We start from the raw sequence: 15562 nt of genomic DNA on the forward strand, positions 1-15562 counted from the left end.
GGTAGAAGATATAAAGGGGAGTTTGGATCGAGATGGTGGGCTGTGCATAGGCTTTTTCTTCACTGCTCTCATATTCCTTAAACTGAAAGAAAATAATTTGTACATACAAATTATGTTTGTGTATAAGTGTACTGTACTGAATATATTTTTTAAATTGTAAGGAATTCCTGTAAGATAGAAAGCAGATGGAGTGGCTGTGGAGAAGGCTGACGGACGAAAGGGGGCCAGAAGGAAGGACCAGGGGAGCCGGCCTGTCTGGCTCCAGTTTGAGGAAAGCGATCGGAAGTGCGTGAGGAAATTGAGCTAGAGCCTGTGACTGTGTGTTTTGAAAGCGGGTGCGCGCACTGACCCGCCCTGCAGCTGCGGGCCAAGCGGAAGACCGAATGGCAGGGGGCGGGGCCGAGGCGCAGGCAGGCTCAGCGGAGTCGGATTCCTGAAGCAGCAAAAACCCCGGCGCCCGAGCTAGGCCAAGCAGAGCAGCGCTGCAAAGCCGAGGCCGCGCGGACTTGTCAGAGACCCACCGCTGCCTGCGCCTTTGCTGCTGCAGTCATCTCTCTTATCCCTTGCCTACCTTTCGTGTCGCCTCCTCAATCACCGTTTTGCAGCTGCAGCACCATCGATAACAGCTAAGTGGTCAATTCTGGGACTCAGGGTTGGGAGTTGGGGCGGGTGCAAAGCGTAGGCAGTACAAACTAGCCCGCCATCTCCTGCGGCTACCGCCACTGCTGCAGACACTTCTCCTGGGCGGGAAAGAACCCTGTCAAAAGGCCCACGCTGTCCCAGTGCCCACGGTCAGAGAATTTGTGTCAAGCCTTGGTGAGAGCCTTGCGCTTGGGGAAGGGAAGACGGACACGGAGATCACGAAAAAAGATCTCATATTGGATAGTGTTGACTTTTTGTCAGCTTAATTGAGCAAGTGGCAGCTTTGCTTGAGCCTCCTTAAACCCTGAGCCATGTCACCCCCAACTGTGCCCCCGATGGGTGTCGATGGCGTCTCTGCATACTTGATGAAGAAAAGGCACACCCACAGGAAGCAGAGGCGCAAGCCCACTTTCCTCACGCGTAGGAACATCGTGGGCTGCCGCATTCAACACGGCTGGAAGGAAGGCAATGAGCCCGTGGAGCAGTGGAAGGGTACAGTGCTCGAGCAGGTTTCCGTGAAGCCCACTCTCTACATCATCAAATATGATGGCAAAGATAGTGTGTATGGACTAGAGCTGCACCGAGATAAAAGAGTTTTAGCGCTAGAAATCCTTCCCGAAAGAGTGCCAACTCCTCGCATTGATTCGCGTCTGGCAGATTCCCTGATTGGCAAAGCAGTGGGGCATGTATTTGAGGGTGAACACGGTACGAAAGATGAATGGAAGGGCATGGTCCTGGCGCGAGCCCCTGTGATGGACACTTGGTTTTACATCACTTATGAGAAAGATCCTGTCCTTTATATGTACACACTGCTGGATGACTACAAAGATGGTGACCTGCGCATCATTCCAGATTCCAACTACTATTTTCCTACAGCAGAACGGGAGCCTGGAGAAGTGGTCGACAGTCTTGTGGGCAAGCAAGTAGAACACGCCAAAGATGACGGGTCCAAGAGAACCGGCATTTTTATCCATCAAGTGGTGGCCAAGCCATCCGTCTACTTCATTAAGTTTGATGATGATATTCATATTTATGTCTATGGCTTGGTAAAAACCCCCTAAATTCATTGTGCCCTTTGCAAAAGTCGTGGAACTATTCGATGTAAAATATGTCATGTTCTTGTAATTGTGAATTTTTGAGAACAATGTTGGTGTCAGAGATTCAGGAATTTATTAGTTGTTACTTATTGTGCCTCCAAATTTTACATGGACTAGTCCCACGGTTTTGTCCCAAGCGTATGTTGGTACTTTTGATAATTGCCTTGTTCTGTAATTGAAGATTAAATTTGGGGGTTAATAGAAAATCGAAAAGTATTCATGACCATTGGAACAATGAAAAACTAAGAAAAATTATTGGTGTAACCCCACTCCAGATTCTTTCCCCTACTTTATCTCCCCTCTTCTTCCCATGTAACATGTATTAAGAACATGATATATAATCTTCCACGTTTTCCTCATCCACTTACAGAAAGTTTGTTGCAGTCTCTTCTGTAAAAATGAAAAGCCACATCATTTCTCTGTAATTGCTTTTCACATTTGGAATATCCATGGTATCTTTTCTAATCATTAGTTGCAAGTTTCTCTCTCTCCTTCCCTCTCCCCTTTCCCTCCTCTCCTCTCCCAGACCCCCTATGCCTCTGGAATTTATTTTTGTAAATGGTATAATATAGAGGTCTAATTACACATTTTGTTCATATCACGTACTGATTATGCCATCACATTTGTTAAATAAATCACCCATTTCTCTTCTCTCTCTCCTTCCCTCTAGCAGCTGCATATACAATATATTTATAAACCAAAAAGGAATTCAACCATTCTATTATTGATGGTCACTTAAATTATTTCCTTCCCTTTTTTCATCATAACACTGCTGCTATAAATACTGGTGCTTTTATTTCTTTTGGGTAGATCCCCAGAAATGGGATTGCTAGGTAGGAGGTATATTTAATTTTAAAGGATATTACAAAATGACAGTGCTCATTTCCCAGTATCCTCTCCAGCACTCTTTCAAGTTTGCAAATCTGGAGGGTGAAAAATTACATAATATTTTTAATTGACATTCAAGGAGGTTTGTTTGACTATTTGGATTTTTCGTTTTTGTGATTTGCCAGTACTTATCCTTTGCTCATTTGTTTATTGAAGTTTTGTTCTTATAAATTTGTAGGAGTTCTTACTACATTTCTCTAGGGTACATATTAATCATTTGTAGCACATTTGTATTTTTCACATTCTGTCATTGATCTTAACTGTATTGATGGTATCTTTTACTTTACAATTGTTGCTGTCATTTTTAATTTTTAGGTAGACTACTACCTACTTTTTGGCTTTTGAGTTTACTGTCTTTTTCAGATAAATGTCATGCAAATATTCACCTACATTTTTTTTCTAAAATTTTCATTAATTTTAAGGCTTTAACTCCATCTGGAGTTTATTTTGTATATGGTATAAGATGAAGGTTCAGATATACATTTTGTTCACATTGGATTCCTGATCATTTATTAAATAAACCACCCATTTTCAAGTTTGTGAGTCAGTATTCTAATCATTTAACTCTAGTGGCTTGACCATAAATTTTGAACTCTGGTAAAGCATGAGGTATTTTGTTTTGTTTTCCATTTCTTCTTTTATATAAATTGTTCTAGCCATTCATTCTTTCTATAAAAATTGAAAGCATTCTTTCCACATTTTAAAAATCCTAATATCCTAGAATTGTGTTACATTTCTACATTTCTATTTGTTTTTTCCTACATTTCTATTTAGAGGACAATTTTAATGATATTAACCCTCAAGGCTCCAGAGTTGTGGTACATCATTAAAATCTTTTGGTTTTGGTTTTGTTATGTTCTTCATAAGGATCCATTATATCTGATTAAATTTATTTCTAAATATTTTTACAGATTTTGTCACATTTTGACATTTTGAATTGGATGTTTTTTCCTCCTCATTTGTAACTTTTTATTTTTAACAATATAGACAAACCACAGATCATTTAAATAAATTTTTACCTTATATTGAATCAGCTTACTAAAGTCTCTTATTACACTTAAAAATGGAATATTTAGAATATTTTCAGTCTTGTAGGTATACAGTAATTTTATCTGCAAATGAAGATAATTTTATTTATTCAAAGTAATGTTAACTAATGATTATGACAGATATGCTTCTCTGGTATTAATTTTCACACAATTGTCTTTAGTGCTATTAATATGACATTTGCTATTGGTTATTGGCAAATAGTCACTAACCATTAGAATGTTTAAGGAGTTTATTTTATTCCATTTTTAAAAAAATTCCTGTTTAAAAAAATTTTTTTAATTTAAATAAATAAAAAATTCCTGTTTCCATTAAGGGGCTTACTAAAAGTGGCTCCTGAAAGTTATCTAATGTCTTTCAGCATCCATTGACAAAATCATATGATTTTGTTTTCCTTTAATTTGTTGATATAATGAATTAGAGGAGTAAGTATTTGATGTTGAACCAAACTTGTGTTTCTGGAATAAATCCTACTTGGTCATGTTGTAATAATCATTTGATATATTGCTGAGTTTTATTTGCTAATATTTTATTTAGAATTATTGCATTTATAATTCAAACTGAAATTGTATTTTTTTTCTTTCTTACACTGTCTTTATCAAGTTTTATTTTTAAAATCGTGCTAGTTTTAAAAATGAATTGTTGACTTTTCAGTCTTTTTTGTGGTCTGAAATAACTTAAAAAGCATTGGAATTGTTTTTCTTTTTTTAAATTTTTCTATTTCAAATTCCAGGTTTTTTTTAATTAGCTAGTACTAAGCTATAAAACAATTTAATCCTGGTAACAATTTTGATGGGATCCTTAGTCAGCCTTCTTATCTCTCCAATGGTAATTGGTTTATTTAAGCTTTCTATTAAAAAGGAATGTATAGTTTCTGTAAAAAATAAAATTTAAAATTTTCTCTATTATCAAGCTTCTTGATTGTATTTTTCAGATGCTTTATGATCTTGCATATTGCATATGCATATTTCCTAAATATGTTCAATATTGAAAATATTATAATGAATCAGTTATAATGGTGTTTTAAAGAGTTATAAAACCTCTTTGTATTTTATTTTGAAAAATTAAAACATAATATGGAAAGTATGTGAAATATGATATTTGTTTACTTTTGCCCCAAATCAACAATGTCAATATTTTTTTAACAATGTCAATATTTAAGTAATTAAATTTATCAACATTTTGGCGTATTTGCTTTAGATATAGATTTATGTATTTTTTTAAGTAAGAACATTACATATAATAAATCCTTTTCCCAATACTTGCTCTTCTGCTTTGCTTCCCCTGCTGAAGGAAACAATAATATGAATTTAGTGTGAATCTTGGCTATGTCTTACACATTTACTTCAGATATAACCATAATTGATGATAGCATTGGTTTTTGTGCTTTTAAAAATTTTGACATAAATGGGAAATTTTAAGTCATATGGAATTTATTTTCTTTTTTATTATAGAAAAAAAATTTTCTATTCTTTTACCACTTTTGACACTCAGGAATGCTTGGCCCTAGCCACAGCACTGGCTACTGACTAAAAAAGACAAAATTTCATTTCTCATAGAATTTGTATCTTGGTCGTAGCTGAGATAGATATCTACTACCAAACCTGACCTCAAGACCAGAAACAGGCCTTACATTTTCAATGATAATATTGGGGCCACCTGACATTCAGACAGACACTCAGAGGAAAGTTAGCCCTAATCCTGGTACTGTTTAAAGAGTTTGGGATGTAGCAGTAAAAAACAAAACAAAACAACCCTTCCTTTCTTAACACATGGTCTTTTATCCTTTTAAAAAAGATTTTATTTATTTATTCATGAGAGACACCAAGAGAGAGGCAGAGATACAGGCAGAGGGAGAAAGAGGCTCCTCCCTGCCTGTTGTGGGGATCCCTGGATCCCAGGTTCACACCCTGAGCAGACTCTCAACCCCTGAGCGACCCAGGCATTCCTGTCTTTTATCCTTTAAGTAGCCTTCAGTCCAATAATGAAGATATAAGGTGAATATAAAACGTCACAGAATAATAAAAAACATGATATAAATAACGGGTTAAAGTATATGTTACATGACAAAAAATAGAAATGCATATCCTTTTCAGATATATAATAATGCTTTTTAGCCCCTGTTCTCCCACTAGGCCCCAAGTCTTAAACCAAGTATTATATTGTTTAATGATGGCATTGGCATTAGGTTATTAATACATAATCAGATAGAGGCTCAGCCCTGCCCTAGGACCTGAGGATTGAACGGCAAACAATCTAGGCAAAGTTCTTGATGTCTTAGAGCATATATCTTAGTGGGGGAAGGAAGACAGTCATCACTACCCTTACACCTCTGGCCATAGGACTTATTTTAAAGGGATTTGGGGATATCCACAGCTTGTTAATCAGAGAAAGATTTCATCATACTTCTGATTCTGTTTTATATATTGAATATACAGCAGTGAGCAAAACATGAAACTATGTCTTAGTGGGAGGAAGACAGAAAAAAAATGTACTGTGTTCACCTACTATGATTTACACCCTAATTTTCTTTTTTATAACTTTTTAATTGGAGTTAAATTTGCCAACATATAACATAACACCCAGTGCTCATCCTGCCAAGTGCCCCCCTCAGTGCCCATCACCCAGTCACCCCAACCCCCCGCCCACCTTCCCTTCCACTACCCCTTGTTCATTTCCCAGAGTCAGGAGTCTCTCATGGTCTGTTACCCTCACCGATATTTTTCACTAATTTTCTCTCCTTTCCATTTATTCCCTTTCACTAATTTTTATATTGCCCAAATGACTGAGACCACATAATATATGTCCTTTTCCGACTGACTTATTTCTTTCAGCATAATACCCTCCAGGTGCCTCCACAAAGAGACGAAAGGTGGGTATTTGTCCCTTCTAATGACTGAGTAATATTCCATTGTATACATATACCACATCTTCTTTGTCCATTCATCTTTTGATGGACACCGAGGCTCCTTCCACAGTTTGGCTATTGTGGACATTGCTGCTATAAATATCAGGGTACAGGTGTCCTGGCGTTTCACTGCATCTGTATCTTTCAGGGTAAATCTCCAGCAATGCAATTACTGGTTGTAGGGCAGATCTTAGGAACTCTGAGGAACTCCACACAGTTTTCCAGAGTGGCTGCACCAGTTCACATTCCCACCAACAGTGCAAGAGGGTTCCCCTTTTTCCACATCCATCCAACATTAGTTGTTTCCTGCCTTGTTAATTTTCCCCATTCTCACTGGTGTGAGGTGGTATCTCATTGTGGTTTTGATTTGTATTTCTCTGATGGGAGTGATGCGGAGCATTTTCTCACGTGCTTGTTGACCATGTCTATGTCTTCCTCTGTGAAATTTCTGTACATGTCGTTTACCCATTTCAGGATTGGATTGTTTGTTTCTTTCCTGTTGAGTTTAAAAGTTCTTTATAGATTTTGGACACGAGCCCTTTATCTGATACGTCATTTGCAAATATCTTTTCCCGTCTTTAGGCTGTCTTAGTTTTGTTGACTGTTTCTTTGGCTGTGCAGAAGCCTCTTACCTTGATGAAGTCCCAATAATTCATTTTTGCTTTTGTTTCTCTTACATTCGTGGATGTATCTTGCAAGAAGTTGCTGTGGCCGAGTTCAAAAAGGGTGTTGCCTGTGTTCTCTAGGATTTTGATGGAATCTTCTCTCACATGCAGATCGTTCAACATTTTTAGGTTCTCTTTGTGTATGGTGTAAGAGATTGGTCTAGTTTCATTCTTCTGCATGTGGATGTCCAATTTGCCCAGCACCATTTATTGAAGATGCTGTATTCCTTCCAGTGCATAGTCTTTCCTCTTTTTTCAAATATTAGTTGAACGTAGAGTTCGGGGTCCACTACTGCATTCTCTGTTCTCTTCAATTGATCTACGTGTCTGTTTTTGTGCAAGCACCACACTGTCTTGATGACCACAGCTTTGTAGTACAACCTGAAATCTGGCATTGTGATGCCCCCAGATATGGTTTTCTTTTTTAAAACTCCCCTGGCTATTTGGGGTCTTTTCTGATTCCACACAAATCTTAAGGTGATTTGTTCCAACTCTCTGAAGAAAGACCATGGTAATTTGATAGGGAGTGCATTCAATGTGTAAATCGCCCTGAGTAGCATTGACATTTTAACAATATTAATTCAGCCAATCCATGAGGATGGAATATTTTTCCATCTCTTTGTGTCTTCCTCAATCTCTTTCAGAAGTGTTCTGTAGCTTTTAGGGTACAGATCATTTGCCTCTTTGGTTAGGTTTATTCCTAGGTATCTTATGCTTTTGGGTGCAATTGTAAATGGGATTGACTCCTAAATTTCTCTTTCTTCAGTCTCATTGTTAGTGTATAGAAATGCCATTGATTTCTGGGCATTGACTTTGTATCCTGCCACACTGCTGAATTGCTGTATGAGTTCTAGCAATCTTGGGGTGGAGGCTTTTGGGTTTTCTATGCACAGTATCATGTCATCTGCGAAGAGGGAGAGTTTGACTTCTTCTTTGCCAATTTGAATGCCTTTAATATCTTTTTGTTGCCTGATTGCTGAGGCTAGGACTTCTAATACTATGTCGAATAGCACTGGTGAGAGTGAACATCCCTGTCTTGTTCCTTATCTTAGGGGAAAGGCTCCCAGTGTTTCTCCATTGAGAACGATATTTGCTGTGGGCTTTTCATAGATGGCTTTTAAGATGCTGAGGAATGCTCTCTCTGTCTTGACACTCTGAAGAGTTTTGATCAGGAATGGATGCTGTATTTTGTCAGATGCTTTCTCTGCATCTATTGAGAGGATCATATGGTTCTTGGTTTTTCTCTTGCTGATATGATGAATCACATTGATTCCTTTAGGAGTGTTGAACCGGCCTTGCATCCCAGAGATAAATCCCAGTTGGTCATGGTGAATAAACTTAATGTACTGTTGGATTCAATTTGCTAGTATCTTGCTGAGAATTCTTGCATATCTGTTCATCAAGGATACTGGTCTATAATTCTCCTTTTTGGTGGGGTCTTTGTCTGGTTTTGGAATTAAGGTGATGCTGGCCTCATAGAACAAGTTTGGAAGTACTCCATCTCTTTCTATCTTTCTGAACAGCTTTAGTAGAATAGACATGGTTTCTTCTTTAAATGTTTGATAGAATTCCCTTGGGAAGCCATCTGGCCCTGGACTATTGTGTCCTGGGAGGTTTTTGCTGACTGCTTCAATTTCCTCCCTCCATATTGGCCTGCTCAGCTTCTCTACTTTTCCAGTTCCAGTTTTGGTAGTTTGTGGTTTTCCAGAAGTGGGTCTATTTCTTCAAGATTGCCTAATTTATTGGCATAGAGCTGCTCATTATAATTTTCATAATCGTTTTTATTTCCCTGATGTTGATAGTGATCTCTCCTTTCTCATTCATGATTTTATTAATTTGAGTCTTTTCTCTCTTCTTTGTAATAGTTATGGCTAATGGTTTATCATCTTATTAATTCTTTCAAAGAACCAACTCCTGGTTCTTTTGATCTGTTCCACAGTTTTTCTGGTCTCGATTTCATTGAGTTCTGCTCGAATTTTAATTAACTCTCTTCTTCTGCTGAGTGTAGGATCTATTTACTGTTTTCTGTCTAGCTCCTTTAGGTGTAAGGTTAGCTTTTGTACTTTAGTTCTTTCCAGCTTTTGGATGGATGCTTGTATTGCAATGTATTTCCACCTCAGGACTGCTTTTGCTGCATCCCAAAGATTTTGAATGGTTGTATCTTCATTCTCATTAGTTTCCATGAAACTTTTTAATTCTTCCTTAATTTCCTGGTTGACCTTTTCATCTTTTAGCAAGATGGTCCTTAACCTCCACGTGTTTGAAATCCTTCCAAACCTATTCTAGTGATTTAGTTCCGATTTCAAGGCATTATGGTCTGAGAATATGCAGGGGATGATCCCAATCTTTTGGTATCAGTTAAGACCTGATTTCTGACCCAGTATGTGGTCTATTCTGGAGAAAGTTCCATGTGCACTTGAGAAGAATGTGTATTCAGTTGAGTTTGGATGTAAAGTTATGTAGATATCTGTGAAATCCATCTGGTCCAGTGTATCATTTAAAGCTCTCGTTTCGATGGAAAAATATTCCATGCTCATGGATTGGCAGAATTAATATTGTGAAAATGTCACTTACCCAGGGCAATTTACACGTTTAATGCAATCCCTATCAAAATACCATGGACTTTCTTCAGAGAATTAGAACAAATTATTTTAAGATTTGTGTGGAATCAGAAAAGACCCCGAATAGCCAGGGGAATTTTAAAAAAGAAAACCATATCTGGAGGCAACACAATGCCAGATTTCAGGTTGTACTACAAAGCTGTGGTCATCAAGACAGTGTGGTACTGGCACAAAAACAGACACATAGATCAATGGAACAGAATAGAGAACCCAGAAGTGGACGCTCAACTTTATGGTCAACTAATATTCGATAAAGGAGGAAAGACTATCCCCTGGAAGAAAGACAGTCTCTTCAATAAATGGTGCTGGGAAAATTGGACATCCACATGCAGAAGAATGAAACTAGACCACTCTCTTGCACCATACACAAAGATAAACTCAAAATGGATGACAGATCTAAATGTGAGACAAGATTCCATCAAAATCCTAGAGGAGAACACAGGCAACACCTTTCTGAACTTGGCCACAGTAACTTCTTGCAAGATACATCCACGAAAGCAAAAGAAACAAAAGCAAAAATGAACTATTGGGACTTCATCAAGATAAGAAGCTTTTGCACAGCAAAGGATACAGTCAACAAAACTAAAAGGCAACCTACAGAATGGGAGAAGATATTTGCAAATAACATATCAGATAAAGGGCTAGTTTCCAAAATCTATAAAGAACTTATTAAACTCAAAAGCAAAGAAACAAACAATCCAATCATGAAATGGGCAAAGACATGAAGAGAAATCTCACAGAGGAAGACATACACATGGCCAACATGCACATGAGAAAATGCTCTGCATCACTTGCCATCAGGAAAATACAAATCAAAAGCACAATGAGATACCACCTCACACCAGTGAGAATAGGGAAAATTAACAAGGCAGGAAACAACAAATGTTGGAGAAGATGCAGAGAAAAGGGAACCCTCTTACACTGTTGGTGTGAATATGAACTGGTGCAGCCACTCTGGAAAACTGTGTGGAGGTTCCTCAAAGAGTTAAAAATAGACCTGCCCTACGACCCAGCAATTGCACTGTTAGGGATTTACCCCAAAGATTCAGATGCAATGAAACGCCGGGACACCTGCACCCCGATGTTTCTAGCAGCCATGTCCACAATAGCCAAATTGTGGAAGGAGCCTCGGTGTCCATCAAAAGATGAATGGATAAAGAAGATGTGGTTTATGTATACAATGGAATATTACTCAGCCATTAGAAACGACAAATACACACTATTTGCTTCAACGTGGATGGAACTGGAGGGTATTATGCTGAGTGAAGTAAGTCAATCGGAGAAGGACAAACAGTGTATGTTCTCATTCATTTGGGGAATATGAATAATAGTGAACGGGAATATAAGGGAAGGGAGAAGAAATGTGTGGGAAATATCAGAAAGGGACACAGAACATAAATACTCCTAACTCTGCGAAATGAACTAGGGGTGGTGGAAGGGGAGGAGGGCGGGGGGTGGGGGTGAATGGGTGACGGGCACTGAGGGGGACACTTGACGGGATGAGCACTGGGTGTTATTCTGTATGTGGGTAAATTGAACACCAATAAATTTAATTTATTAAAAAAATAAAGCTCTCGTTTCTTTGGAGATGTGTTTAGAAGATGTTTTGAGTGTAGAAAGCGCTAGATTGAAGTCACCAAGTATAAGTGTATTATTATATGTCTTGATTTTGCTTATTAATTGATTGATATATTTGGCAGCTCCCACATTCGGGGCATATATATTGAGGATTGTTAAGTCCTCTTGTTGGATAGATCCTTTAAGTATGATATAGTGTCCCTCTTCATCTCTCACTACAGTCATCGGGATAAATTTTAGTTTATCTGATATAAGGATGGCTACACTTGCTTTCTTTTTTCTTAAGATTTATTTATTTACTTATGATAGAGATGGAAACACACAGAGAGAGGCAGAGACACAGGAGGAGGGAGAAGCAGGCTCCATACAGGGAGCCCAATGTGGGACTCGATCCAGGACTGCAGGATCTTGCCCTGGGCCAAAGGCTGGCGCTAAACCACTGAGCCATCCAGGGATCCCCCCTTGCTTTCTTTTGAGGACCATTTGAGTGGTAAATGGTTCTCCAACCTTTTATTTTTCAGGCTGTCGGTTTCCTTCTGTCTAAAATGAGTCTCTTGTAGACAGCAAATAGATGGGTCCTGCTTTTTTATCCAGTCTGACACCCTGCACCTTTTGATGGGGTCATTAAGCCCATTCACGTTCAGAGTTACTATTGAAAGATATGAGTTTAGTGTCATCATGATATCTACTCAGTCCCTGTTTTTGTGGACTGTTCCATTGGACTTCTTCTTAAAGAGGAATTTTCAGAGTCCCCCTTAAAATTTCTTGCAGAGCTGGTTTGGAGGTCACATAGTCTTTCAGTTCCTGCCTGTCTTGGAAGCTCTTTATCTCTCCTTCCATTCTGAATGAGAGCCTTGCTGGAGAAAGTATTCTTGGTTGCATGTTCTTCTCATTTAGGACCCTGAATATATCCTGCCAGCCCTTTCTGGCCTGCCAGGTCTCTGTGGAGAGGTCTGCTGTGACCCTAATATTCCTCCCCATGAAAGTCAGGGACTTCTTGTCTCTTGCTGCTTTAAGGATCTTCTCTTTATCTTTGGAATTTGCAAACTTCACTATTAAATGTCAAGGTGTTGAATGGTTTTTATTGATTTTAGCGGGGGATCTCTCTATTTCCTGGATCTGAATGCCTGTTTCCCTTCCCAGATTAGGAAAGTTTTCAACTAGGATTTGTTCAAATACATATTCTCTGTCCCTTTCAGCGCCCTCGGGAACCCCAATTAAACGTAGGTTTTTCTTCCTTAGGCTGTCATTTATTTCCCTTAATCTGTCTTCATGGTCTTTTAATTGTCTGTCTCTTTTTTCCTCAGTTTCCCTCTTTGCCATCAACTTGTCTTCTATGTCACTCACTCGTTCTTCCACCTTGTTAACCCTTGTCGTTAGGACTTCTAGTTTGGATTGCATCTCATCTAGTTGATTTTTAATTTCTGCCTGATTGGATCTAAATTCTGCAGTCATGAAGTCTCGTGAGTCCTTTATGCTTTTTTTCTAGAGCCACCAGTAGCTGTATAATAGTGCTTCTGAATTGGCTTTCTGACATTGAATTGTAATCTAGATTTTGTAACTCTGTGTGAGAGAGGACTGTTTCTGATTCTTTCTTTTGAGGTGAGGTTTTCCTTCTAGTCATTTTGCTCAGTGCAGAGTGGCCAAAAACAAGTTGTATTGGTAAAAGGAGAAAAAGAGAGAAGAGAAAGAAGGGAAAAAAAGAAAAAAGAAAAAAAAGGAAAAAGGGATAAAAAAGGAAAAAAATAGATGAAAAAGAGAAAAGAAAGAAAGAAAGGAAAAAAGTGGTGGGGGGAAGCAAACAGAAATCAAAAAACAAAAAAAATAAAATAAAATAAAATAAAATAAAATAAAATAAAATAAAATAAAATAAAATAAAATAAAACAAGGGGGAGTATCCTCTGATTTTGTATACTTTAAGTCCCTTGACTTCCCCTGGAACTTTCCAGTGCTGCTTGGTCAAACAAACAATAATTTGTTTTTCCCCTATCCGTCTAGCTGGTCTTCTGGGGGAGGGGCCTGTTGTGCTGGTTTTCAGGTGTTAGCACTTGGGGGAGCTGCTCTGCCCCCTGCCTGGTGAGAGCTCAGTGAGTGATGTTTAAGCTGCTTATCCGGTAAGGCCACCGTGAGGCTCAGTGGGGGTTGTTTACCCTGTGAGGCCCCAGGAGGAACAACCACAGTGGTGGCAGCCAGCTCTGGAGCCCTGGATTCAGCTCCCGCAGTAACGGAGCTCTCAGTCTGCAGGGGCCTGGATGCTCTGGGGGCGAGGCCGCTGATCTGCTCAGCTTGGTGCAGGAGCGTCCTTGCTGTCCTGTGCCTTCCTGGCCTCTGCCTGTCCCGGGGAGAGGCCAGATCCTGGGCTGTGTCCCCGGAGCCCTGTGCTCCCGGCCGGGCAGCCCCCTCTCCGTGGAGCCTCCGCCTGATCCCCTCCGAGCTGCTCCCAGGTCCAGCCTTTGGCGCTGCAGCCCTTTAGGGAGCTCGGCGCACTCTTCCGGGGCGCAGGTGTCTGTTAGTGTCCCAGGGAGCCTGAGGGCATCCCTGCCCCTCCTGGGGTCCTGCTCTAACTCCCTGCAAGCGCCTTTCCACCCGGGAAGATTGGTGAACCTCCTGCTTTTCCGGGACAGTGCTTTCCTTTCCTGGGGGCACTTGCCCCAGCCTTAGCCTGGCTCCTTGCGGGGCCCCTCCCCCGTGGATGCCTTTTGTTTCTTTCTTTTTTCCCTGTCTTCCTACCTTGATAGAAGCGTGAACTCTTCTCACTGTAGCATTCCAGCTGTTCTCTCTTTAAATCTCAGGCCGAATTCATAGATTTTCAGGATGATTTGAAGGTTATCTAGGTAATTTGGTGGGAACAGGTGACTTGGGGACCCTACTCTTCCGCCATCTTGCCCCTCCCCTCCATCTAGCCCATAGTTTTTAAGTCAAATGTCTTATGCACCTTATTAATGACCCCTTGGCCATTAGTAACCTCTTCAATGGGAAAATTTAACTGATTTTTATCGTTTATAACGTTATATAATGTGTTATATATTGGACCAGTTCCTGCAAATGTTCAGTGCTACGTGTGCCTCAGCTTATTGGAGCAAATATTTTAGAAAGAAAACATAATGCGTTAGACTAAATGAATTCTGCCCCATTGTTACCTTACCTGAAGCATACAACACAATCCTCTGCCTTGTTGCATGACCCAAGTTACAGAGTATCACGCTGCAGTACTCATGATTATCAGCTTCAGGTCCCTGTTCAGGCAGGCACCACTTGCTACAGATCCAGGATAGTCAGAGGCAACCTTATGAAGACTCGGAATCTCACTGAATTTTAATCTGGGGGGCAGGCAGACCAAGACTCCAACTCGGACTCTAACCGGAGGCTTTGTCTCCTCCAGTTTTCGCTAAGAGAAGTAACAGATTAGCTATAGGAATGCTTAACTTGGGATCCCTGGGTGGCGCAGCGGTTTGGCACCTGCCTTTGGCCCAGGGCGCGATCCTGGAGACCCGGGATCGAATCCCACGTCGGGCTCCCAGTGCATGGAGCCTGCTTCTCCCTCTGCCTGTGTCTCTGCCCCCCCCTCTCTCTGTGACTATCATAAATAAATAAAAAATTAAAAAAATTTTAAAAAAAAGGAATGCTTAACCTTGGGAAGCAGAGAAAAACATGTTTACTTCAAAAGGTAAAAGAATAGGCTATTGGCTCAAGGAAAGGGGAGCAGAGGAGCTGTATCTGGAGAACAATGTGGTCTAGTCAGTGTGCTGATTCAGGACCTCCCATATCCCCAGTGTGCCAGGACTACAAGATTCACTTTTCAGATAGGCTCTGCAGCTGGTTCCCCAGAGCTTGCTAACTCTGGTTCTTGGCTTTCTTCAGATAAGAAGAATGAAGCGTGATGATGTCAAAATGAGTATCATTTTTCCGTAGCTCCAGGAATCCAGAACACCTAAATGATGTCATGAAAATGTCAAGACTGGGACAAATGATCATAGCTGGGGGTTGTAGTAGCAATTCACAGGAATTTGTGAACTAATAACTTTAGAAAGGAATATTGAGGGTCATTGTGTAGAGAAATTAATATTGTGGCTGATTAACTCTGTAAGGAACGATTTCTGGGATTATGAATTATCT

The 15562-nt window shown here is 39.9% G+C and overlaps 1 protein-coding gene across 1 annotated transcript; it reads left to right on the forward strand.

Annotated features, from left to right (window-relative positions):
• The first annotated feature begins 370 nt into the window (after window positions 1-370).
• On the forward strand, window positions 371-3615 carry SPIN4 (spindlin family member 4). The gene has a single exon (XM_055337302.1). The coding sequence runs from the start codon at window positions 954-956 to the stop codon at window positions 1701-1703; it is 750 nt and encodes a 249-aa protein (XP_055193277.1). The 5' UTR covers window positions 371-953; the 3' UTR covers window positions 1704-3615.
• The last annotated feature ends 11947 nt before the right edge of the window (window positions 3616-15562 follow it).

Source organism: Nyctereutes procyonoides, unplaced genomic scaffold (genome assembly GCF_905146905.1).
Source record: "Nyctereutes procyonoides isolate TBG_1078 unplaced genomic scaffold, NYPRO_anot_genome, whole genome shotgun sequence".
Classification (NCBI taxonomy): Eukaryota; Metazoa; Chordata; class Mammalia; order Carnivora; family Canidae; genus Nyctereutes; species Nyctereutes procyonoides.